The following is a 27,826-nucleotide window of genomic DNA, read 5'->3' as shown; positions in this document are numbered from 1 at the left end:
AATTTTCCCTTAACTAAGGAAACCTTTTAAGATATTCTGTGCAACACCCTTAGGTAACTCCCTCAGCTAAGGAAAAATCAAACATTGTTGAACTTAAGTAGAAAATTTAAGGTGTTCTGTGCAGCTGGCCCCAGTTTGCAGAGGTTTTACTGAGCTTCCTGTCAGAAGATATTTGGACAGTGATAATGTGTCACGTGACCAGTATGAGGAGCTGAGATGAATGATGCTTTATATGAGAGCAGTGACAGAGGCAACATGCTCAGTCAGGTAGTTATCTGTCAGTCATGACGTTTCCTGCAGACTTTGCTGAAGAGAGAGCAACAATGAGCAACAAGCCCTTTGAGTTGTTGGAGTCGCACAAGCACCAATGCTTTTTGTCACTTATTTATTATGTATTCAAGCCTTTTGTTACTTGTGCAAGCAAACTTATTTAAAGACTTATGTGATCGATTGTTCACAGTGGGTGTTTTCACAGTCTGACATCATGCCCTGACTGAATTACGACTCCAGAAAGAAGGAGTGAGATTTTTGATGCAGATTGCAGCAGCTGGGTGCAGAGGGTTATAAGGGCCCTTAATCACCCCCATGAGCTGAGAGTCACAGACACTGCTGCAGCTCCAAACGCAGGGGCATATAATCCACAAGCTACAATAACTAACTTCCTCTTGTTTTCAGAATAGAAGCACGAACATCTTACCCTCGCCATGAGTTCGTCCCATCGTGTGTTGAAAGCGTCCAGTTTTTGCTGGATGAGTTCATCCAGAACACCTCCGTCCATCAGTGTCTGGGCCAGCTCTCGAATCTGGTTCCTGTTGTCCTCTGGGTGACGCAGAAGGACCTCCAGGCTCTGTAGGCACACACACAAAAATGAGCAAATCAAACTTTCACAGATTTATTTCTGAGTCATTCTTCTTTGAGCTGACCTCTTTCAAACATCAAACTTCCTGTTCAGTGAACTGCCTGAGCTGACCACAGACGCCTTTGCTGTTAGTGATGCTGAGACTGGTCATGGTCAGGTGAAAGAAGTTTATTGAAAATATGTGATGCTATGTAGATGCTAAATAAGGTCAGTTACCCTTGTTTGTCTTGACCTTGTGTTTAGCATCTTTTCACATCTTCTGAAATCCCCTGCAGGTCTGTTTGGCTGCTGTTAACAGCCATTTAGCGAAGTGAAATCCAGCTGAGTGGGCAGTTATTTGCATTTTTGTTGTTCTGTTCTAACTTCAGTGAGACAATGCATCCTGCTTGAGAGGGCTTTTACAGCTTTTAGCACAGTTGAATCTCACTAAATCCCTGGATGGAACATGAAGCAACATACAGGAGCACAGTTTAGACAAACTAATGAGAGAAGCCTTTCACATCACTTTCTCAGTAAAGCCGGTAAACCCCCGTTTCTCTAATTGCAACAAGCAATGTGAGTTCCCTTTTACTGCGTGTGAGGCCTGTTATATAACATCAGCATCATCTGAGAAGCTTATACACTGAATCTATCTTTACTAGCTAAAATAATGTGTGATGGTGAGGCAGGTTAGTGTGTCTGGTTTGCTCCCAGGCCGCAGTGGAAAAGTCAAAATAATCTCCTCTCTAACCTCTTCTGCTCGACCTCCATGGAAAACGTCACGAGGTCAAAGAAAGATGTGAAGGGGAATTCACAAGGACTTAGCGAAACTAACTTTATTTACAACACATGGATGATAATATAATAATTCAATAAAAATAAGAAAGCAGTAAAAGGTCAGAACGAATTATATTTAGACATAAGTAGGTTCTATAGAGTTTTGACCTTTTTTTATACGTTTGTTAAATAGAGAAAATTCATTTTTTAGTGCAGTGGATGGTCTTGAAACATTTATGTATATGGTATATTGTTATGATAATGATAAAGATAATCTACTTGTTCTTCATGATGACTCCTGACTGGATTTAAAGAGAATAAATCTATATTTATGAATTTGGGCTTCAGTCGATTTCCATCAGTTCTGGATCGTCTCACAAACATAAAACAGCTGCTCTGTTGTTTCTACATTTATGTGGTCCTGCTGTTGTAAAATACTGTTTTAATTGTTGCTGCACCAAAGATTTGTGGGACAGCATTTTGTCCTTTCCTTTGGTAAAGGAAGGTCCAGTGTTTCCTTTGCTACAGCAGATAAGATAGGAGGCAGTGGAGCAGCTCATATCATGGCTGCTGCTCAGATACTTCAGCTTATTTCACTCAGTGAGGAACCTTCCTATGCAAAAAGACCATGTGACTGCAGCCTGGGTTTCCTGTTGGGTGTGGCTTCCCCACCTCCGCCCACTTCATCTCACCAGAATCAGCCAGCAGCCTCCTCTCTCCAGTCCTGGTTTGTCTCACCTGCCTTTCCCAAAAGCCACCTCTGCCACACCAGCTCCTGCTCCAGCTCCTACCTACCCAGACTCCTCCCTGTTCCCTCACAAGCTCTGTCTGCTTCAACAGACCTGCCACAGCTCTTCAACTTAAGTGAAAATAAAAATATCTGTCATGTTGCCTGTGTTCTGCTTTTTGTGTCCTAAAATTAGAACTGAGCTTAAAATAATCTCTTTTATATTTAAAGTACAGAAGTATCTTTGGCTCTCTCATACTCCATCACTCATCGCTCATCAGAGATTGTACTATCTGTTCTCAGGAGGTGTTTTATTCTGTTTATTTAGGAACTGACTATGTTCAGTGATTATCGTCCTCTTACAGTCTCTCTGGGGGAAACTCTATGACTAAAATATAAATGTGAAAATGAGAGAAAATAGTTTCTAAGCCTCAGGGGCTGACATGTTACTTATCTTTTCCTTATATATGCATTCTCAGCTCAAACACATTTTTACACTTTATTTATTTATCTTATAGTTTTGGTTGTTTCCTCATGGGCGTGTCACAAACCACAGTGAGGCTGAAATTCACTCAATCATTTCTATGTGGAAGAGGACGCAACACATTAACTTGACCCTCCCTCCTGATTAAACTGATTGAACTTTGACACAGGAAATCATGACGCTCCAGCCACTTAGCTGATATTCTTGCTTTATACCTGGAAGGTGAAGGGGAGAGAAGAAGAGCTGCTGTTCGGCTGCAGTGTGTGTGTGAGCACAGTAACAGAGCTTAACGGTAAATTTTGGTGTGACAGTAGTTTAGTGAGTCTGTCGTCTGCAGCTCTTTGTGGCTATTTCTGCATGTACCATCTCTCCTGCGGTACTTCACACTGATCCAGCCACCATACAGCACCGATCATGTCGTCATCCCATATTCAAGAATAGCACCACTAACAATGTTCAGCTACATCTGCACATTTCATTCTCTACTGCTGCTTCACAACGAGTTCCTCCTGCAGGTTTGCAGTGTAAAGCTTTTAATAGGAAGCAACAACAGGAAATGTTCTGTTTCAGTCCGCACTTACTTAACACAATCAGCAAACCACACATAAAGGCTGATATCTGCAGCTACACATTGGTTCAAATGAGTCAAACTAAGCTCCTAAATACAGAGATTCAGGTAGAAGCTAAAAAAAAATACTGAGCTACAAAAACAAATTAAAGCTGCAGGCAAACGGTGATGGTCACTCAAGGGGGTTACTTCCTGTTTTCAGTAGGTGGTGCTATGACTATGAGATCAAGCATCAAGCATGTGAAGTTGATGACCCCCCCCCCCATACTCACATCCAGCGCCTCCTGCAGCTCCTCAGCTCCTCCTTGCAGGTTTTCCGTCTCATCCAGTTTCTGCTCCAGCTGGTCCAGGAAGGCATTCTCCTGCTCCAGGTAGGACAGCAGCTCACACCAGCAAGCCCACACCTCCTATAAAACACACACACACACATACATGGGAAAAAATCAGACCCACACAGGGGGAGGACGGAGAGAAGGAGGAAGGAAGAGGGTGGGACAGGTGGCAGCAAACAGCCATACATGCCATCTCAACGCTGTTGTAGTATTGTTTTATATTCAGCAGTTGTGCAGCGCGTCACCATCTGAGCAACATCGACATGTTTGAGCATCAGTTCCCTCTGTCTGGTTACAGAGGCTGTCCTGGCTTCCTTCATTTAAAATCAAGTTAACCTGAGAAACATATAATAGATTTTACACTACTTTTTTCAGTTCTAAACTAGAATCACATCCTCGTGGTTTTCTGTCTCCCCCACAGACTAGTTTCAGGTTACATCCCTGTTTATCCAGAGTCCAGGGTTTTCTCTAAGTGCCGGCTGGTGGCCAAACGGCCCGACATTAAAGCTGTTCCAGCTGGCTACTCTTTCTCTCCTGTTGCCTGGGTCTGTCAGAGAAACGCAGATTTTCTGACGTGAAACTGCATTATTGTGTTTTTACCATTCTAATCAGGCCAAGCTTACCATCTTTACTTTAAATAAAATGACATAAATACAGAAAGACTACAGCCTTGACCATCAAATTCTAATCAGTTTGTCTTTGAGTCCAAGTGAATGTTTGTGCCAAATTTGAAGTTCCATCAAGGCGTTACTGAGATATCACGTCCACAGGAATGGGACTAATGGAGGCATAAAAAGAGCTTGACAGTTTTGTAATGTATATTTTATGAGACAGCGTTGGCAGCATGTCGTTTACAACATCAACAAGTGAATGAACATTTTAAAAGCAGCGTCTCACAATGCCACAGACTCATTTTCCTAAAGTAACACTTGCTTTCAGTCTCTGTCTCTCGCTCTCATGTCAAACCAACCACTAGTTCCATGGGTTAGATACTTGAGCACACAGGACAACGGCTGAGAGTCAAGCTTTCCTCCACATCTCAGACACTGTGTCACAGAACCCACAATGTGCTTTAATTAACACACCTCTCCATTATCACAAAAAACCTTTCATACATAATGAGTTCCTGCAGTGGGCAGGAGCCAGTCCAATGAAAAATGCTATTGAGCTGCATTATGGGAATTGTAGGATCTGATGTTTCAGGAACTGATCTATACTAGAGACTAAAAGTCAGGATGTCTCAGTCTCTGCTGTGCTGAGTCCATCAGCCTTATGGTGTGTATAACTAAACCACTGGAGTAACTTTAATGTGATAAGGTGGTGTACACATTTAATGCATGTGTCACAGCACAAGTAACTTCATGAATTATTCAAATCTCACAACAGAGTGACAGTCAGGATCTAAGGTAACTGACTTTCACTGCTTTTTTTCACACGTCTGATAGGTGAGATGTTACACACAGTTTCAACATTTATCCAGTAAAACATCTGGAACACAGAGGCTGTCCTCAGGATCGCTCCGAGCTCCATCAAATCTTGCAGTCTCAGGGTTATTATCTGTCGCCTATAATATTTACCTCAGACGTGATCACTCGATGATGATTGGACCAAAACAACCATGTGACACACAATCAAATAGGTGTAATGTGTAATAATTACAAAATAAACAGCTTGCCCTAACTTTAAATAGAATAATAATTTTGTGATTTTATGCGTGTTATAGTGGAAATTGTGAGATGAAAAATTCGTTTTGCTGTTGTTTTATGGTTTCGGGCCCCAATCCACACAACACACTGTCTCCATTTGTCATAGGGAATATTTTCAACTGAACAATGGAAGTCAAACATGTATTTATTCAGCCATTTTCTCAATAAACCTTTCTCAAAAGTTTACAATTCTCAGGTATCATCTTAAACGTAAGAGAAGAGCTGACAGTGCTTGGCTAGCCTCGCTCTGAAAACACACACACTCATCTACCCTCATGCACAGAAACATGCCCTCCAAGGCTCCTGCTGATGTATGTGAGCACTACGACCTTGATGACACATGTCCACGATTACCTTGGGCTTTCACACATGAACACACGCCCTCTTCAACCTTTCAAGTACATCCAGTCTTTACCACATGCCAAGGTGACCCAGTTACCATTTAAATGATCAAAGAGAACAGGAAGGGAAACATCATACCTCCAGAGTTTTGCACTTTCCATCCAAGCGGCTACACAGGCGCTGGTAGTTGGCTGTCAGCACGTCCAGCTCTGAACGCAGGGCATCATGGGCCGTGGGCGGGGCCTTGGCGATGAAACTGTTCACGCTGTCGGTGAGGAGTTTGACCTTTAGTTCCTTGGAGTGGACCTCCTCCTGGGCCCTCTGGTAGAGAGACGAAGACAAAGAGAAATCAATAGAAATCTGAACTGTGAGGTGAACACACCTGTCAACTGTCCTCCAACAACATCTCTCAACTCAAAATGAAGCTGGTGGAAATACCCCCTTATTCCTCTTTGTAAGGGCACGGTAAAAAGGTTGAACAGTTTGACATTTTTACATTAAATTTAGCAGAAGAACTAGAAGCAGTGAGAGGAGTCAACCTGGTTCTGTCCAGAGGTAAAAAACAAAATCAACACTTTCAATATTGTAAACACAGGTAAATATCGTCAACGGCAACATAACCAGACTCCAGGAAGTGTCGGCGCTCGGCCAAGAAATAGTTCCAGTATGTAACAGTATGTAGATGAAACAAACAAGGTTTCATTAGCAGTAAAATGTACTCAAATATAAAGTAAATATTACTATACAAAATGCTGCTTACATGATTTTACATTTCAGTGTCTCAGGACTCCATATACTCCTCTTGAAAATATCACATATAGCTTCAGAAAAAAGATACAACACCTTTATGAAAATCTGCTGGTTTTATCTAGAGTATATATGAACATTACTGACACCACCGTAACAAGACATCTGTGCTTAACCAAAGACCTATCATTCTGAGATATCATTCTTTTTTTCTCTTTTCTGGGTGGAGGTGGGAGAAGAAGCTTTGTGTTTTTTAGTGTTTTGTTCTGTAAAATTGTTCAAATAAATGTGAAAAATAATATATTCCAAAAAATGTATCTAGTGCTATGTTTATGTTTCAGTGATGCTGCCACTAAACAGCACTTCAAAGTTTTATTCATCACATGCCAAGGTACAATGTACAGTAAGCAGAGCAGTGAAATGAGGGTTGGACTCAGCAGCAGGGCAGTGTGCAAAACTGCAGAAAAAAGAACAGCAAAAAAAAAAAGGAAGGAAGGAAATATCATGATCTTCAATATTATCGAATACTGGCCCAAGCCTACTTAAGGCCCCATCATTATGCACAATACGTTAATGTACTTAAGTAAATTGACTTTGTTACAGTAGTTTTCACCTCAGCATTTGTACTTGATATAAAAACCATCTCTAGCAGGGACACAGGAAGTAGGTCCATTTGTGGTTTTACTTTGTATTAACCTCTTAATGATATGTAATAGTGTATTTATAATACTTCCTGCACAATCATGCTCTTTGCAACAGGTTTGAAGTTTTCTATCATGTAACACATTGAGTTTTTCAAGAGTCTCACTGAATCAAAGTCACCGGAGAAGTCAGAGGACTAAGAGTTCAATCCAATCACCTCCAACTAAAGTACAGAATGTAACCATGCTTACTGCTGCTGTACAGTGACCTCAGAGGCCACTTGTACAATAAGATGAGTGATGTGGTTTAGCTCTTTGAACACAGAATAGATCTGATAACTGAAGGCCGCTCTAAAGGTAACATCGCTGTAACATGATGTGATGACTTCCTGAGAAGAACGAGAAAAGAGAGATAGAGAGACCTCACAAATGAGTGAGAAAGAATATAATTTGATCATCCTAATGCAACTATGTATAAATCTTCGGCCTGTGAATTCAATGTCTCACATACTCGGCCACTCCTTACAGTTTTCATTCCTGTGTTGTTTCCTGTGTAACATACATTAAAATACAACAAGTGGATGTTCGATGTTTGCCTTACATCTGATGTAAAACATTGTTAATAACTGTTAGATATGAATTATCCTGGATATTTAAAATAATGCAAAAAACTTGAATGATGCGTAGAATTTACATGCCATTGCATTGACTGACTTTCTATCGCCTCTACACACACACTCACATGTTGCTCGGCTCAGTTTACTTTAGCCACCACTTACATTTTGTCTTTGTTTGGTTGTTTGAGGCTTGGGCAACATTACATTATAGAATGTAATATCTCGATACAGCCCAAATATCGCGATACACGATATTATCACGGGGGTTTTATTATTAATATTATTAATATTAGCCTAAGTCTAGTTTTAAAGTTGGATATGAAATTAATAAAATGACTGGACTAAGATCTAAGATAGTGGTTCCTAACATGTGGGCTGGGGCCCACAAATCATTTGCAATACAGTTTAACTTTGGTGAAAAGATGTAATTATATATATATAAAAAAAGAAAATATAAAGAATGTTTTTAAATGTTTTACAATGAAATAATATTTAAAAAACATTACAAATGTTCAAAAACACCTTTCATTGTTTTTTTGCTCTTATTAAGGCCCGTCACTGTGATAATCCAATGATAGGAACTTTTATGTTGTCGGATTATCTCAGTCTGATTGAGCGCTTAAAGTTTACATCCATGGCAACAACTGGAGTATCAAAATGGATAGCTGGTTAGCGACAGGAAGAATTAAAAGGAAAGAGTCAAGAGACAGATGGTGAATCGACAAGTCAAACCAAAAAATTTAAAGTGAGATTCCTCTGCTTTCAGTTCAGTCCTGAATCTTTGATCATTATCATTGAAATAAGAAGTGCTCTGAGAAGGCGTTATCTGGCTTCCATATTGTTACAGGGGGACTATGGCTGATGCTGTTCTGCCTATAGTTGATTTAGTCTGTCAGCATTAACAATAGTCATACAAGTCACCTCAACAGTGAAAGAAAAGAGAGATGGCAAGAGATAAAAAGCCGGAGAAGGAAGGAAGGAAGACAGAGAGAGAGAGAGAGAGATGGGGGGGGGGCTTAATGGATGCAGGGATGGATGCATGAACAAAACCAATCAATGTTTCTCTAGTTGACAAAGCCACAGAGTGTGAAGAGACGGAGTGAACAAGTAAGCCAACGAATCAATGAATGAAGGAGTGTAGCTAATACTTTCCCAGCAAGGGAGAGAGGGAGTGAGAAGGAGAGAGAGGGATTAGGAGAACAAACAAGTGAACAGATTCACAAATGGAGTTTCCTTTAAGCTCGGACAAGAAAGAGGGAGAGGAGAGGAAGGGGAGAGGAAGAGGAGGTGAAAGGGGGGAGGAGTTGGGGGAGATTAGCAAGAGTGAGCAGAGTGAAATCAATTTTTAATTTTCAGCTTGACTCAAGTAAAGTTTTGCAGGAGGAGGGTGAATGGAAGGGGAATGCTACTGCCAAGGCTTTTAGGTGTATCACAAAGAAAACAGTGCCATAAATTTACATCACAAATGTATCTCATTAAAGTTATGACAGCTATAAAAGTACAACGGTGAAGAGGAGAATCGATGCAGTTTGATATAAAAATGAGGAATGGAGGGAATGAGAGTAGAGAGGGGGGTTTGGAAAAGAGACAAAACTGTGAGAAGATAAAGAGAGAGAGAGAGAGAGAGCATCAACAAAGAAAAGAGGGGCAGGTATCGGCCTGGAATTAATCACGATCAAAACAGTGACAGAGAAAAGAGAGAGAACAGCTGCAGAAAGTCGGTCAGACCTCGACTGTGAACGACTCAGGAGACACAGATCATGATGTTTCAGAAATCTAAACTCAGATGCACTGACAACGAACAATCACTCGATACTGGACTGACAGTGTTAAGGACATTACACTTCTGGTGAAGATGAAAATGCCATAGATGTCACTCTCTGTCAAGATCATTTAACTGTGGTTAAAGAAAATCAGTGTAATTTAATCTGTCAGTAAATAGTTGTAAAGTTGGAAGTGTCAAAGTTGTTTCCTGTAAAATAACTGTCAGTGTCATCATGATGTTTTTATTGACTTTATACAGCCTGACCCTTTTTTCATTCAAGTCTGGGTTTCATCTCTTTCCAGTTGCTGTTGTTTGTTCTAGTAAATACAAGTAAAAAGAAATGTAATACATGCCATATATGTCACCTATATCATTGTACATATATACATTCTCTGGATATATTAAGATATCAGTTTATAACATATATGGAATACCCATAGTAAACTGTGCATAATGTATAACATGTTATAATATATGTTAACAATATATATTTAATTTATATATGCAATAGATATGTTCGTATTTGAATCAACACACACTGTCCATACAGGTGGCTAATACCTTGCGTTGTATTTGAGCTATATACTTAAAGCTCATTTTCACACTCCACCAACTTTCCTGTGTCTTACTGTGTAATTACAGTGATTGTGTGTTGAGCTCTGAGCTCTATCAACAACTCTGAACTGTTCCTGAACTGTGAGTCGGACACTGTGTGTGCCCAGTTCATTCACTGGTATTAATATTATTTCAAAGATAGAGAACTGTTGGAGTATTTGGTAAACAGGGAAAAAAAAAAAAAAAAAAGGTAAATTGCTAATTTTCATTCTAATGCGTATTGGTGCACATAGTCTGTTTTGCTGACCTTTTGCTTTGTTACTCTCTCATTGTTTAGGAACCCACAGACTTGGCTGTTGTGTAACAATGATGACAATAATTGAAAAAATCAATGCATCTTTTCATTTGAATATTTCATTTCCTTTCTGTCTGAAGAAGAATATTGCAGTGATAACCCTTCACTTTGCTACAATCTAGACTTGCACATTACTTCTGTTTGGGGTCAGAAAGATCAGGTTTTATCCCTTATGAATAAAATCTTATCTATGTATTTGGGATCACTGTCGAAACCAGTCACATATAGAGAGCAGATGAATGACTGGAGTCTCTGAGACTTTCATAAAGTAAGGCCAATTCATTGAGTATCAATGTGATTAAAAAATGCTGAGTGTGTTTTATGAGCAGGAGACATTTGTAAGTAACAGCTGTTTACTTACCAGTCTAGAGACAGCTGTTGGTGAGTAAAGGAATGAAGTTTGATGCTGAATTCGCAATGTTTCTTCTAGACTGGTAAGTAAACAGCTGTTAATGCTAACGTTAGCTACTGTATGTAGCAATAGCAAAACTTACAATATAGCTCCTTTAAATTGGGGTACTTCATCTTAAATTGTTTATGCCTTGCATCAGTTAGTTACTAATGGTTAAAGAAGTTAGGGGTCACTAGTTGATGGAACATCTCAAAGGGTTTATCTTGTAATTTACATTTTGAAATTAAAATGTTATAGTATTCTGAAATATTTGGAGAGGGTGTTGCTCTTCTTTGTGAAGTGAAGAGGAGGGTCTGAAGAAAATCCCAATTACTTTAATACTATCTGCCTCTGCCTCCTGTGTTTATTTAGCACTTCTCTCAGATCCTCCATAACCTTGTGTCTCTGGCTCTCACACACACACACACACACACACACACACACACACACACACACACACACCTTGAGCTCCTCCACAGCCTTGCGTAGCTCCTCGGGGGTCTTGTATGTGAAATCCCTCTCCAGGTAGTCTTCCTCAGCCTGGTTGATCCACTCCTGCATTTCCTGCATCTCCTTCCTCAGAGCCATGGTCTTGTCAAGGCCACCTTTCAGAGCCGACTTCTTAGCATAGGCCTAGATGGGGGGAGAAAACACACACTCTATGTTACACAGCTGAAAGAAAGCAGGAGAACACACACTGTGGGTTCAGACTACACACCTGTTTACAGACGTTCTCCCACTGGGCGTTGAGTTCGTCCAGCTCTTTCTGGATGTGAATGGCAAACGGCGGCTCCGCGTCTTTCTTCAAGTATAGACCCACTTCATTGATGCCATTAACGCTGGGTTGGATGGTGTGGATGTCATTCACAAGAGCCTGGCCAATCAGAGTGCAGGATGGATGTTACACAGGATTATGACTGGGCACATTTCAGAGTGGATCATTTTGGCCTTAATGAGAAATCTTTGATCAATTTATGGAACAATATCTTTACAAGCAGCCATTTTTATTTCCTCTCTGTTTCCTTGAGGGATATTTTATATTTCTATAAATGATTCTCTTGGGCAAGGCCAGTTTATTTTCAACCACTCAACCTCATCAGTCAACTGTTGTAATGGTGAAGAATGACCCTTTTATAGTCTATTAGTTTTTAAATGTGAGTCATTTGGTTGTAAGAAATACAACATATAATGTGTTAGAGTTTAAACTATCTAAAGTAATGCCAAGGTTTCCTCACTGTGCACTGCTCCAACTGTTTCTCCAGAGCTTCAGAGTCTCCCAGCGCCGGCCACTCCTCGTTCAGGAAGACATCCACATCTGCCATCCACTTCTTTAAAGTCTTCACGTCGTTCTGCAGCAGAGAGACAAAAGAAAGGAAGACAAAATCCATGGTGAAAATGAGGGTTGTCTCATAAAAGTCACCAGTCCAGAAGAGCCTAAGTTCACAGGGCAAACGCAGGCTGTGAACTGACCGAACCGCAAAACTAACTGTGATAGAAACGGAGGGCAGCACAACGCCACTCTGCGGCTGACGGCGCTGTCAGCAGCCCGGCAGGAGAGACACTTCGCAAATATGACATGAACTAACAGACCTCAAGCAGCTGACCAAAGAATATCCTGGAATGACGCCCTAGTGAAGCTGTTTAGTATGTATTTAAGATAAGCAGAGCTGTTGTTATGGGACCCCCCCCCCACCCCCCCACCCCACGCAGTGTGAGCACTGTGCCCACCAAAACAAACCTGTTTTAAGACTCTAAGCTGTTTATCAGTGTCATTTATCTATATTGATTCAATCTGAAGGACGTAACTGGAAGGACAGTGTGGAACTGTGAGCTACAGTTAAATTAGAGCAAACCAACACATTTTTCTAATCCAGTGAGTGTTAAAATATGCAATTTGCTCAAATTATGAGGGAGAGGAAGACATAGGAAGACTTAACTGGAATAAAGGTAATACAACACTCCAGGTTTGTCACCTGGAAACAAATCAGTCTTGGATTTTTACACAGAGGAAGTGGAGAAATCTGGATTTACCTGATTAAAGGGAAGATGATTGGTTTAGTTGTAATTCAATGCTTTATGATGAAGGCTGACTGATATCAGGTCCTGTGTAATGTTACAGTGGTTTTCAGTGCTTGGTAGCTGTCAATCACAATTAGGTTTGATACACAATTTGATTTCATCAGTGAGTCACTACATTCATCCGTCTCACCTCAAACTGCATCAGTTTGGCCATGAGCTCCTGGATCCTCTGGGCGTTGTCTGTCAGCGTGGTGCCAAGACGTCTCCACCGCGCCATGATGCCGTCCATCTCTGTGCGATACCTGCGGCAGCACAGAAGGTCATGGAGACTTACAGGCTTCTGACATGAGTCGTTTCTTTACTGATGGATTACTAATGGAAACTTCCTGTTCAGACCATTTCCTGTGTTGCAGGGACGGAGTTTCTTTGTAAGCCAATTCAAAGTTAGTATCACCCTGATAAAAGAGTATAAACACAAAATAAAAGATGCTAACTACGCTAACCCTTCTGATACATCTGCTAGTCTCCGATTCTGGTCTCAACAGACTCCTCATCTGAGTCAAGCAAGCAGGTGGTGGGCGGGGCATAAGGCCAGATTCAGATTTCTCAGTCAGGAAGTAAGAGGAGATGAGCTTCAGACCCACTTTTTGATTTTTTTTTTTTTTTTGTGAAAACCATGTTAAACAAAATAATAACCATAGCTTTTTATAGAGTTTTAAAATGTCTGGAGAGGAACTTTAACTTTTCCCTGAGAACTTCTATAGTCTTATTTAGCCACTTTTTTCGCCTTTTAACAAAAAAAAAAACATTTAGAAACTTAAGTTAAAGAGAGGCGTACTTGGTGAGATATTTTACATTGTAGAATAAAATATGAAAATGTCTGGAACTTGTGTTAACAACAACCTTATTTCACACATCGAACCAAAAACCCACAGACCTTGAGAAGAGGAAACCTGAAGTGCTAAAATGCTAACGTATTTAGGACTCAATCCTGCGGCTCTCTATTGAAGTGATTCTGAGGCCTCAGTAAGAGCAAATGAGACCTAACCTTGTTACAGTGGCCCTGTGAACAGGTATGTGTTGCCTTTAGCGAGAATTCAGCAAAACTACATATCATTTTAAATGCATCTTAATACTGATTCTTTATTAGAAATGAGATCTCTTCTTCTCTCATGTCTGTGCGGTGTACCAGAATCTGTGCGGGGCTGTGGGAGTTGTTACTGCTGCTGCATAGTTTTTAATGTTGTTTCAAGTTATAATTGCTCTCTCTTGATGCAATGTTTTAAGCTGTAAGCCCCAGTAGCATATTTGTTATTGTAGTTTTTATTCAGTTGAATAAAATGTGAAGGGCAGCACAGTGTTTTGCAGCATCTCTTCACAGTAACAAGGTCCTGTGTTGGAATACAGTGTTTTAAGTGGGTCTGTGGGATAATCTTAACCCTGATGTTCCACCCATCTGGAAGTACTGTGAGTGGTCAGTACTGAGATCTGCATCAAAATCCTATCTTGTTTAATTGTTACTCATCATTTAATCATTGTCCATGTCTTACTTCTGGCTGATGTCTGGCGGAGCTTTCTGGAAGACCTGCTCCACAGCTGAGGTCAGGTAGTCCACCTCCCCCTGGTGTTCAGTCAGAGCCACCTGGAGAGCCTGGGAAGGGAGGGGGGGGACACGAGAGGGAGACAGGATCAGAGACAGAGTGAGGGTTTTATAGGCATTTTGACATGTGCATCTGACAGTCTCTAACTTCAATACTGTATCGTGGTGTATAGATCACCAGCTGTCAGACTTTATCCATCCTGGAGGATGAAGCTCACTGAATATTAAACATAGAACAGTCTACGTCTCAAGACTTTTAGCCTATAACCTGTTTGTTTACATTTGACAAAATCCACATCATGAAAAGTCCCTTGGCCGGATCAATCTGATATGAGGCCCCTGAATAAATGTTGCTGGGTCTAAAATAACCCTTCTCCTGCTCTTTCAGCCCTTCTATCAACTCCAAGTTTCCATAAAGTACAGAGGACACAAAGACCAATCCTCCTCTGGTAGAAACATGTTCACATGTGTCACGTAGTTTGAGTCAGTTTGATTTAACACAACTGTGGGAATATTGAATTTTACGCCACTAAACAGCAGTTCAAAGTTTTAAGGTACAATATACAGTAAGAAAAGCGGTGAAATTAGGGTTGGATCCACCGGCAGCATTCCTCAAGGAATGACTTTTCTAATATGATGGCCATTGGAGAGTCAGATATACTGAGATATTGAGTTTGATGAGTGTGTGTTTCGATGTGACAGATCAGTAAGGGAAACAATACAGAAAAGCTTCAGATATTCATACCTGAATATATTAACTCTAGTAGACACCCTTCCATGCACAATTTGTACAAATCCATCTGTATATACTATATATATATATTCATTCTGTATTTTTGTATCAGTGGATACACTATATGTGAGAGTGTGCGTATGTGAGGATTGATAAAACATCAAAAAAATCATCCATTGGTGACATTTGAGATTTGAAATAATATAAAAACAAATAATATACAACCTAATTATAAAGTCAGTTCATGCACTTTATAGAATGTTAAACATATTAAAGAACATTCATATGAATGATTGATTTGTATACAAATTGATTTGTATACAAATCAATCATCATGCTGGCATTTCCCTGACACATTCATCAACAGTGTCTGTAGAAACACAGCAGCAGAAAACACGTTTCATGCGTTCATATGATTTATCGAACAACATGCTTTATGTAAAAGTCTTTGGGTAACAAGTCATTTTAATAGTATTAATAGTGGTTGTCATGGAATGTCTAATACAGTGAGTAGAGTATTGAGTGGGGTGACATGGGGGGGGGGGGGTGAGGTTGGGGCTAACACTACACTTGGCTGCCACTGTTAACATTTTGTAACACAATCCTTTTCACACAGTTTGATTCTGCGTACCCTGTCGCGCTCGATGAATTACAAGTGGATACGTGAGGGAGTTCCTGGTGACCCTTTAGGCGGGAAGCAGTGGAGGATTTTGGGGAAGAAAGCCTTGTTCACACCAAGGTGGCTCAGAGGCTTAGTTTAGCTTAGTTCAAACACAGCCCCTGGGCAGGACATCCGTCAGTTACTATGGCTTACCCACAATCCCTCTGCTGCCACACTGAATCCCAAGCAGGGAGGTATTAGGGACTATTTTTCTCAAAGTTTTGGGCTTTTTCTTTTCCTACTTCCTCCTTCCTCTGAGTGATTTTCATCCAGCTCCACTCGAGAGCGAGGATTCACAGACCTTTGACACTTTCTATAACGGACTCAATTCATTCTTCCCCTGCTCCAGTTTGAGATGAGCAAGCTACTTTATTAAAGCAAAGAGGTTAAGAGGTGATACATCACAAAGCAAAATCATGCAAAACAGCTGAGTAATCTTTGTGACCTGTTTGAACCAGGTCACAAAGGTTGGTGGTGGTGGTGGTGGTGGTGGTGGTGGTGGTGGTGGGGGGGTGTTGGAGCTGCAGCTGAGGCGATGTAAACCCTGAACAGGGCTGACATACATCACATCATGTCACCTGCAGGTTTGAACCCAGATCATTCTTGCTGTGAACCACTGCAGCACTGTGCCGCCCAGGTTGGGTAATTTGATAATTAGATACCATTAGCATATGAGTGTTTTCAGTTCTGTCACCATTATGGTAAAGGGTTGGTTAAACAGGTTGGTTAAAGACTGAGAACGTTCATGGTTTGGGTTATAAAACCACTTGGTAAACATTCATGATTCATCCCATCCTTTTTACTTCTCAAACTTGTGGTCTTCAGACCCATCAAATGCTGATTCATGACATCACCCAAAGACATTCATCAGACCTCATACAGCTCCCTCTGGAGACACAAAAGGCTTTATACACCACCTTCAACTAAACCACTCTAACACTGAACTCTTCAGTCTCTCTCTTACTCCAACCAAAGTCATGACAAACCTGGGCGTCATGTTTGATGACCAGCTCTTCTTGTCTGACCATGTTGCATCCGTCTCCTTGCTCTGTACAACATCAGAAAAATCAGACCTTCCCTGACTGTGTACGTCACCCTAACCCTAACCAGCTCTTGGTCCAGCTCATCGTTATCTCTCACCTCGATTTCTGCAATGCTCGTCTGGTGGACTTCCCTTCATGCACAGTGAAACCCTTACAGATGGTCCAGAATGCATCTGGTCTTCAATCAGCAAATAAGGTCACATGTCAATCTGACACTGGCTACCCACGGTCGCCTGAATCAAAGTCAAGTCCATCTACCTGGACTCCTAGAACGTCCCTCCAAGGAACATCGTCTGACATTGCCATCCCTTCACACAAGACTGTCTCAGTCCAGACTGTTCTGGTGTGTGGTTCCCTGACGGTGGAACAAGTTACTGAACAATATGAAAGAGCAGGGGCGTCCCTCTTTATCTTCAAGAATCTCTTGAAGACTCCTCTCCTCCTCCTCTCCTCCTCACACCTCTAACACCCTGACATGCCTAACTAGCTCTTACTATGCACTTTCGGCGCACCTCTTTACCTAATCTCCTTGCACTTATTATATAGATGTAGCATTTGTTCTTATTTCAAGGTCTTGTAAGTTTGGATAAGAGCTTCTGCTGAATAAGTAAATGTGAGTGTAAATGTAGTAGATCAACAGAAAACGAATAGTCATTGAACTAATTATTGGTTCCAGCGTTTTAATTGTGAGACTTTTCTGTTTTTCACATCTGTAAAATGAATATCTGGGTTTTGGAGGGTTGTTCAGGCAAAACAAGACATCAGAGGTTATCTTGGTTTGAAGAAATTAAGACAGATATTTTTTTTTTCTTAAGATACTTTATAAACCAAATGATTGGCAGATTAATGAATAATTGAAATAATCATTAATTGCAGCCGTCAATTATTTATCAACGTAGCCCCTCCCTACTTCCCTCTCGCTACTGCAAAATCACAAATCAATCACAGGATGTAATTACACTATCAATCTTTAATAACTTTTACCTGTAGCTGTAGATAACATTAATAATCATCTGTGTTCAAGCTGTCGGTTACCAAAACCAATCAGGACTGTTCTGACAATCTGCTCTGCTGGTCAGGGCTCAAAGTAAGATCCCACCTGACAGGAGCTTTCATTTATTTTAATTAAGAAAGCGACTCGAGCGAGAGGTGATACTGTCGTCTGGGTACAGGAAATGTTTCTGACCACACACACGTGTAAACACGAGCACAAGTCCTGTCTCTCTGAGCGGCGAGAGGGGAAACAGTTGTGCTGGAAATTAATGACGGCTTATCAGTATGCAGAATGAATTCCTAATTATTATCTACAATCAACTTTAATTAATCTCCGGCTACAAGGCTTGATCTCCCTGTTATGCTACAAGACCATTATCAAGTTTGAAGAGGGGTGCGTGCGCACACACACACACACACAACACACACACACTTCTCTTTGTGCTGTGACCTTGACTTAAGTTGAATATAAAAATCAACACAAACAAAACAACAACAGAGTAATAATAATAAAAAAAAGCTTTTGACTTGGAACACAGATTAACAGTAACACAATGAATGTGTGTGTGTGTATGCAGTCACCTCTGTATTGCTGCGTATCTGCGTGGCACATACTACAATGGTGTTTCTGAGTGTCAGTGTGTATCTGTGTCTGTACTGTGATAAACAGAGACACTGATTTGCTCAACTGGTATTTTGCTCCTTGCCAACCTCTCATGATTGTGGAGTTGTAGACAAGCAGAAACAGCAGACCAGCTCTGGCCTGTGCTCTGCATGTTAAACAGATGCAAGTTGAGCTTCACAAAATTACAGACTCTCAGTGAAAGTGAAATTCTCTCTCTCTCGCTTGTTTTTAGTTTTCTGAGAGTCCAGTGTAATGGACTGTCTGTGCTGCTGCTTCGAATGAAGGGCGCAGCTCACAGGATACAATCAGGAGTGACCGTTGGAGTCTACGTCATTGTTTCGGAAGGTCTCAGTTTCCCTCCATCCAGACTACAACACAACCCCAGAGTTTTCACAATAAGACACAACCAGTTTTCAAACTAAAAGTATGTTTCGCATTTACTAGTAAATAGGTCTAATTTATGGTGACTTGGTCAACATGACAGACAAGCAATAAGAGTGAAGAGCAGGAGAACGAGCGCCTCAAGAAAGCACTAAAAGCTTGTGGCTACCCAATCAGAGCTTTCATCAAAACAGCATCAAGATCCAACAACAACATTGTCATTCCATACATGGCTAGATCAATATCTGTAGTTATTAATATCTCTCTTTATATCTATACTAGTGCATGGAAATCTGTGACCTCTGCTTGTTCCCACCTTCAGCCTGACCAGGAAAAGGTTCACCAGCTGTGAGTTCAAAACGAACCCTTTTAAATGTAAGTGTTTAATAAGGAGATTTATGCATTACTACATTAAAACAGGTCAAACAACACAAACTGGTTCTTACATATACAGTTGTTGTTACTAAACCTTTACACCCAGTATCTGCAGATATAATTGTGTAGCTACTGAACCAATGAGGAGAGCTAACATTACCTTGATAATATCTGACCCATTTAGATTAAAGAGTAAAGCATACGGTTCATATCTGACTGAAAATGTGATAAAAAAAAAAAAAACTGAATTAGGCTAACCTCCCTGTATCTGTCTGTCATATCCTCTGCTTCGCTATCAGATGCTCACACAACTCATTTCATTTCACTTCCAGTTTAATGTTCCACCTTAAAAAACTTCCGCAAGTATTAACACTTGTGTCTCAAGCAAACTTAGTTGGAAATGACCTCTTCTCTTTAAAGGCACACTCCAGTTTACTTAATGATTCTACATTCTACAGATCTTATGTTTACGGCAGTAATTTGGGGATGTCCTGGTGTATCAGATGCACACGCTTTGCTTACTAGGTTGTGGGTATGAATCAGACTCTTGGTTAATGGGGCATGTCATCTGTTTTCTCTCCTCTCTCTATATGTCTGCAGCCTCAAAGAGCAGCAGAAAGCATCCTTTCAAAGCGTGCTGCCTTGGAAGTTTGGCATCGCCAGTGGTCATATAACTTTACTACTTGTAGTAAAAACTGATTACAGTGTTATACAACCTAACAGGATTATAGAGCCAACCTCATTTTGGCATTTTATGGGAATTTGTAAATAGAGCTGAGCAGCTGTGTTGTCAAGAGCATACATAGTAATGCAGAGCAAATCCACCTATCAGCTGAATCACTGTTGACTCCTCTTGGATGGTGGGATTATACTAAACCCACCTAACAGCATAATCACAAATTATGAACTGTCACTACACCATCCTTCAACATTACACTACACTACACCCGAGAGAAGTTATCTGATAATATAAAAGAGTTCAAATGTCTCTGGTTGGAAGCTGGTTGAGTCTTTGGATCTTTTGGTACAATAAAAAACAACTTTCAAAACAGTCGCTTGACTTGAAAGAGTCACAGATGTAGTTGAAGAAAGTGAAATCAGATGAAGTGTAAATAGAATTCAGGGAGTGCAAAACAGAGTAGAGAATGAAAGCAGTTAACTTGAGTTGAAGAGTAACATATGAAAGGAGTGGAAGAAGAAATTTAAGTGTAATTACTGTTAGCAGTTGAACTGTGATATAAAGAGTAAAAACTGAAAGCAGTTGAACTGTGAGTTTAAGATGTTTGCTGTTGAAATTTCACTCAAAGCGCTGAAGACAGTTCAGTGTTTGCACTGGGAGCAGTTTAAATGTCTGGTATCTAGGCATTAAAAGCAGTCAAAGTGTCAGTTGCAGTGTAAGTAAGAACTATCAGGTCAAGTGTAAGTTAACATGTAACAGGTGAAGTGTGAATTAAGTCCGAAAATTATGAATTAATACAGAGACGCTATCAAAACGTATTACCTTTTTTTCAGTTTGATCTAGGTTTCATTTTCAATCATTAAAAGATCCAGGCTCATGCAGGACAGACAGCCGCTGTAGTGCTGCTTTTTTCAAATCAAATATTACTTTTATACGGAAAACCCTAAAAGGCAAGTTTTTTTGCCAGGCTCATATCTCTGTTTTTTTCTTTTTTCGTCTGTGGGAAAAAAAACCCTGAGAGGCAGCCCTAGTTCATGAAACCAGTTTGAGATTACTTTTGATTTGTGACCTGGTGAATTATTGTGCTGGAAGTAGCAGCAGTAGTTGTAGTAGCATTAGAAAACTGGAAATTGTGCCCATAAAGATTTCTGTTCTGACATGAAGAAATGGTTATCTTCTTTACTGTAGCCTTTCTGTCGGCTCCAACCGCCGTCTGGCACACACCACCGTCAAAGTCACTGGTGTTGCTAACGAAGTACTCGGTGAATGAATGAATAAATATGTACGTTACAATACAGTCAACAGTTCATAGTACAATATGTTTTTACTGCCCCTTCATACTGTGTGAATGTAAAGTCAGCGCAACCTCAACTTTCTTACTTACTTACTTTTACACCCACACAAAGTTCAGATAAGATATTAACACAGGACTATATCACTCTATATAAATATGTATATGTAGACGAGAGAGAGTGTGTGTGTGTGTGTGTGTGTGTGTGTGTGTGTGTGTGTGTGTGTGTGTGTCTGTGTGTGTGTGTACCTGAACATCCTTCAGTCTCTGTTCCATAATAGGATACTCTGTGACGGCCGTGGATGGCAGGGCCAGTTTGGCCTCGCAGTGTTGTAACCATGCCAACAGCGTTGATATGGTTTCCTTATATCGAGCTGGGGGCAAGCTCTCCAAAACTTCACACAAACAGGGAGAGAGAGAGAGAGAGAGATCTCAGAGAGGCCGTCAGGTGATCTGTGCTTGTTGAGCTACACACTGCATAACACTTTTTACTTAAATGTCACAAATATAAACCTGAATATATATATATATATTCAGGTTATTCAGGTTTCAGAGCATTTGTAAGAGAGGCAAGCTAATACACTGAACTGAGACAGTGAACATGGTAAACATTCTACCTGCTAAACATCAGCATTGTCATTGTGAGCATGTTAGCATGCTGATGTTAGCTTGAGTTCAGCCTCAAAGAGCTGTTAGCACGGCTGTAGACAGCCAGAGCCAGAGGCAGAACTTCTTCAAATCTGGCCCAACATTCACAAGTATTGGAGGATCAACTGATTAGATTTTGGTGGTCAAAGGTCAGCGTGACCTCACAAAACACTTTTTCGCCATTACTCAAGACTTCACACAGCAATTATGACAAATGTCAAACAAATGGTCCATATTTTCTCTGACTCTGGATAAACAGGGATGTAACCTGGAACTAGCCTGCGTGGAGGAGGCAGACGACCACCAGGAGCTGATTCTAGTTTCTCTGTTATATTGCAGTATTGTAGCCGTCTCTTTTGGTTCTCTGTAGTAATGTACTTGGTAACTTTAGTTTATTAAAGTGCTCTATAAATGAAATGTATTATTCATTTATTCAACACACAACCCGTGTGTGAAATGTGTTTTCACAGAATTCACATTTTAAATGTGAAATATCCAAAACCTGCATGTTGCTATATGCAAATGTTCAACACTTGTTCAGTTTGAAAACTTTGAACTTTGGATAATATTATAATATAAACAGACTCTTTAATTCATGATAATGAAGCTTCCCTGACCTGAAGTGAACGGATTTAAAGCGATGTGCTGACCTGACTTGAGAAGCAGAAAAGAAACCACAAAAGGAGAGAGTATCATTTAAATAACTGCATTCCTTTCAGAGGAAATCTTTTTATATGCTTTTCAAACATTGCCGCCCTCAGGAATTTGGCACAGTAATCCGTGTGCGTCTACACACAGACATCTACCCAGCCATGTGTGAGTGGCCAAATGTGTGTGTTAGATATCTCACCCCTGGTGTGGATGAGAAAAGCACAGTGTGTGGCACGAGGGAAGAAACTGTCTGAGTGAGTAAACAAGTAGAGTTTGTCTGCTTGGGTGTCAGCATCTTTCTCTTCCTCGCTCGCTCTTATCTCTCTCTGGCTGACTCTCCTTCTCTTCCTTTCTTCCCACTCCCTGCATTTTTCTCTGTCACTGCCTTTCCCCTCAGTGTCATTCTTTCAGTGGATATATTTTACCGTGGCCCCTGAGAGCTCCACGCACTGCAGCCTCAGAAAACACATGCAAACAGACAAAACACCAGCAAATGCAGAAAACATCTTCATCAATTTGACAATTCATGTGGCGCAAATACTCCCAACACAAGCAACTACACAGACGAGAGATGTTAAGGCGAGTGCATGCAGGAAGGTCTACTGGCGGCAGCATGATCATATATAATCATGTTGCCAAGTGGGAGAGATGGTCGAGCAACAGCCGGAGAGGAGAAGGTCAGAAGAACAATAAATTGAAAAGAAGTGCAAGAGTGAAGAGTCACGTTAACATCGGTGAGGCTTTCCAATGGTGGAGACTGGGAAAGAATTCATCCGCTAAGACTGACAGGGCCGGTAAAAAAACTTGTAAAACTTTAAAACTTTACGGATGTTTTGACGGTGCACAGCTGCAGCAGCCAGCAAGGATTTGTCCTGGTAGTGCTGATGGGCAATCAGACCGGGGTGGAGAAAACCTCTGAGGTTGCTCTGTTTCTGCTTGACAGGTGGATAACATTCGTTTTGCGAGGTTTCACAGAGACAATAGGTCAGTGCTGTTTTGTCCCCTCATAGCTAATACCAACTGGCTAGCTAGCAGCAGGTACCTGTGTCACATTTGTGTGCCCACAGACGTTCAGCTTGCTTTCTAGTTTGATATGCTGTTGGTGTGATGCTAGCTCTAGTAGCCAGACATCACTGTCTGGAGCTGGTGTGCTGGGTCTCTGCTTGTTAGCTTAGCGGCAGCAACTGTAGTATCAGTTTTCTGTCTTGTTGTTTGCTCTGTATCCTGGTATTTGTCTGTACAAAGTGCAAAAACAAGTTTGCTAGTACAGTGGATTTATTTGGTCGGATTCTATCACAATCCAAATAACTAACTCTCACTAGTTTTTACTCTGTTGTGTTTTGGACCAGCAATGAAGGGTCTAGCTTGGCCTTTACTGCATAATTATAATAATAATTATCATAATGGTTAACAATATGATTATTATTACACTGTCTCCTGTATATATAAATACACGTAATTATTAATTATATCTTGTTATTATTATAAGGACGTTGTACATCATATATCTGCTATTACCATATTATTATCATTATTATTATTGTTATTCCTTATAACTCTCCTTGTTCGTCATGTTTCAAGAATTAAGTATAGAAAAAAATAAAATAAAGAGAGAACACACACAAAAGAAATGAAGGTCTAGTTTGGAGCTTTTGCTTTGCTGTGTCAGGAGCATTTTCAACTGTAGTTGAAGTTTTTACAGGAACAAAAAATTCAAAGTTGCTTCCATTCAACTCTTCATTCCTGCGTTTGTGTCTCATTAAAATGTGTTTAGTTGTTGCTCAGTCAGAACATGAGGCGCATATAAAATGTCAGACACATCTTTTGACTTTGGCCCATTGTTCAAAGATGTGTTTGATGTCGCTGTAAAATCTGATAATGATTTCTGACAGATCTCCATATGGACGCTCTCTTCGTCTCTTGCCCCCCCCCCCACACACACACACACGTCAGAGGTCAGTGTGAACATTAATTCAGGGCTGCCGCTGGCACTGATTCAGTGGCTTTTCCAAGGACACGTCAACAAGGTGGATGTTTGTGGCACCCGGGTCATTCTGTTTAAAGCAGTCTCGCCACATAACCTGCTGCAATTAGTGCCACTGTGTTATATTGACAAAAGCAGTTCATAGTTAGTGAATTGTTTAAAAATGTTGGGATATAAAAGAATAACTATAATACCAACAGTGCAGCAAAATCAAACATAAATGGCTTGTGATTGTAACTGGAGCTCAGATCACATGGAAACAGTGTTGTCTTTATCCATGCATCTGCCCACACTGAGAGCCGCTGCTGTATGCTGTGTGTGTTTGCATGATCTCAGTGCATTCAGTCTGTTTTTAAATAATCACAACAAGTGTCTGTGCTGCATGCTGGGCTGTTGTTGCAGTTGTGGGTAGAGACATTTGCTTCAACAAGTCTGTCTGACACAGTGTGTGTGTGGGCACGGCTGACGTTCAGCAGTCACGTATATCCTCTAAAGTGCTTGAATCTAGAGTCGCTCACAGACACAGGCGCTGAAAAACACATGGAAGGTAAATGATTTCTTGGTTTTACAAACTGGATCTCTGGATGTTGATCATGTGATGATACGATTTGTGGCTGCGGGTCATATCATCACATGATCAAAACTAGAACTACAACAACCCCCAGGACTGAGACTGAATACAAACCAAAGATCTTTTAATTACGAGTTTTAGGCTACAAAACCAGATGTTTGATGCAGCTGTTAAAAGATGCCCATTGCACTGTGAGGGAGTGACCCACTGAGCCACAAAATACAAACAGCAGCCAGTAGTTTAAACTGACAAGATGACCTCAAGTGTCAGTAAGAGCAAACAGAGATGCTCTGGGTTTTAAAGCTGTCTCTCTTTGTCTGCTTCTGTTGTTTTGCTGTTGGTTACAAATTTACAGTCATGTAGAATTAAATGAACTAGAATCACCTCCTCGTGGTTGTCTGCCTCCTCCACTCAGACTAGTTTCAGGTTACAGTGACAGACGGACAACCTGAAAACAGTATGTCACCGGCGCGGAGGAATAAAAATACATTTCAATAAGGTTGACAACAGTCTGTCTAAATCCTGCTCAGACCTTCTATCTGCCAAAACAGACTCACACTGACACTGAAAACACTACAGGACACATGGGTCCAAATGTTACTGAAAACCATTAAAGGAAAGATGCAGATAATATTTCCTTCAGGTGAAGTTGTTTTTTTATTTTAATGCCTTATGCTTAATTAAGTACTTAATTAAGTACGTAATTAAAAACATATTACTTAACAATATTGTCACTGATTGACTGACTATTATCAAGGGATCATTGAGTTCATCAGCACCTTTAAGCTGCAGACTTCAATCAGTTTCTGACCACATCCCCTTATCAGCACTTTGCCAGCTTGTGATTGGCTAATTCCCTGGACTTGTCTGGGCATGATGAGGCCTTGTTTAATCACAGAGAAAAACAACCACCATGTTCTCTTCACTTTTTCATGTCATCAGTCAGTATCTCACTGAAGGTGCCTTCTCCTCAGCAGTGGATACGTTGTCTGGACTTCAGTCATTTCATTGTAAACATATGGACCAGCCTGACCACTGACACCACTGACTGCTGTGCCTGTTTCTCCCTTCATCTTATTGTGAAATTTAATGAGTTCAGGCTTAACAGACTGTTTTAAATTACTTGAGATTGTTGGAATTTAATGTTGCTAGATGCAATTCCACAATTAATATCAATATAATTAACTTGAACTTTGAAACTTGGCTTGTTTTGATTTAATGTTTTCTATGAACTCCAGTAAACGGGAAATTAGTTTTATTTGAAAATCAAAATATAAAACTTTCAATAAATTTTAAGAGGTTAATTATTCTGACAAACTGCACCCATCAGTTATTGAAGATGAGTGCAATAAAACCAGCGGTCAGAAGGTGAAGCTAACATGTGAGCTCCTCCGCTCTTCACTAAATGAGCTGCAGGGATCAGGTGTATTTGGAGTGAATCATCATCTCGTGTCTCTCACCCAGCTGCAGCTGCCTCTCTCTGGCTCTCAGTTCATCCAGAACCTTTTGGTAGTGCTCTTTGAAGGCGTTGATGTCGGCGTCCAGGAAAGCCGAGGGGTCCTCCTCCCCTTCCTTTTGCTCCTTCAGCTCCTTCAGCTGCTTCTCCAGCAGGTCCACCTGAGGCTGCAGGGAGGCCAGGCGAGCCACCTCCTCCTGACAAGACGAAGAGGGAGAGGGAGGGGGTGAGGAGGAGAGTGTTCGTCAGCCACACCAACCAAGGAGATTTCGATGTTGCTGTTGAACTATTCCATGACTGATCTATGGAACAGTGTTATGTTTTCATTAAACTTCAGTCTTATGCTTAATCAGTTCTATTTGACAGAAATGTTTAAATAAAGCTCTGACTGTTAATGAATAGGAAGCCAAGCAGGAAATTAGACCCAACAATGTACCATTGGTGTGTGAGTGTGACAGAAGCTAGAGAAGTAAGTGAGAGTGTTGGGGTAGAGACAGAAGCTGCAGAGTTACTGTAAATGTTATTGACTACATTCACACAGAGTGGTGCATCAGTAGATGTGATACTAATAGTCTGAATGAGTTGCACTGGTTCTCTGTGTACCAGCTGATACTATTTCATCAGGTTATAGTTATTTCAGATTGTTAAATTTCAGTTCACCTTTGATGTCCTTCAGTTTCCAGACAAAACAACTCACATTTTCCTTGAAGAAAGTAAAACAAAGTATTATCTTAACGATAAGGACACGCTCTGACTGCTTTGTCTGAAGTGACTTATTCCCAACACCACTCTAATGTCTGTGACGCTGGGGCTAAAGTATTCAAATATAAAATTTTCCTGAAAAACATCACAAACTGCTGTTTTTACATTTCTGTTTGTGTTCATTTGTCAGATTTAAAGGTGCTGGTAGTCAGAGGCAGGTATTTGTAAAGAAACTTAATAAGTCTATTCTTATTCCTTTAAATCAAACATGATATCTTATAGTTTTCTTATAGTCAGCAAATTTCCAACCCTGTCTGTGTCTCTCAGCCCAAATCCTTTTTTGAACAAACGTCACTCAAGCAGGGGGAAATAGTGCATTTGTTGGGGACTATTTTCAATGGCGGATTGATCAATGTTTGGTACTCTAGTGAGTAATTGAGGTAGCAGGACAATGTGTATGGAATTCAGTAGAAAAAAAACGACAGTGTGTGTGTATTCATGGTGAGGAAGGAACATGTTTTTGGACACTGGAGCTCTATGGCACTCTATGGAGGATGAGTCCAGGTGAC

The 27,826-nt window shown here is 40.6% G+C and overlaps 1 protein-coding gene across 1 annotated transcript in view; it reads right to left on the bottom strand.

The window, feature by feature from the left end:
- Positions 1-27,826, bottom strand: part of LOC111232131 (dystrophin-like) — a 186,257-nt gene that overhangs the window by 101,184 nt on the left and 57,247 nt on the right. The window contains exons 20-29 of the mRNA XM_022759501.1: positions 26,560-26,752; positions 21,495-21,640; positions 14,415-14,515; positions 13,055-13,166; positions 12,081-12,194; positions 11,564-11,719; positions 11,306-11,478; positions 5,913-6,093; positions 3,667-3,801; positions 698-847 (exon numbers count right to left, since the gene is read on the bottom strand). Coding sequence (XP_022615222.1) covers positions 698-847; positions 3,667-3,801; positions 5,913-6,093; positions 11,306-11,478; positions 11,564-11,719; positions 12,081-12,194; positions 13,055-13,166; positions 14,415-14,515; positions 21,495-21,640; positions 26,560-26,752 — 1,461 coding nt within the window. The remainder of the gene's footprint in view (positions 1-697; positions 848-3,666; positions 3,802-5,912; positions 6,094-11,305; positions 11,479-11,563; positions 11,720-12,080; positions 12,195-13,054; positions 13,167-14,414; positions 14,516-21,494; positions 21,641-26,559; positions 26,753-27,826) is intronic.

This window comes from Seriola dumerili, unplaced genomic scaffold (assembly GCF_002260705.1).
Source record: "Seriola dumerili isolate Sdu_G_001 unplaced genomic scaffold, Sdu_1.0 BDQW01000018.1, whole genome shotgun sequence".
NCBI classification, from domain to species: Eukaryota; Metazoa; Chordata; class Actinopteri; order Carangiformes; family Carangidae; genus Seriola; species Seriola dumerili.
Note: the sequence above shows the minus strand (reverse complement) of the source record. Positions and strands in the feature narration are given on the sequence as shown.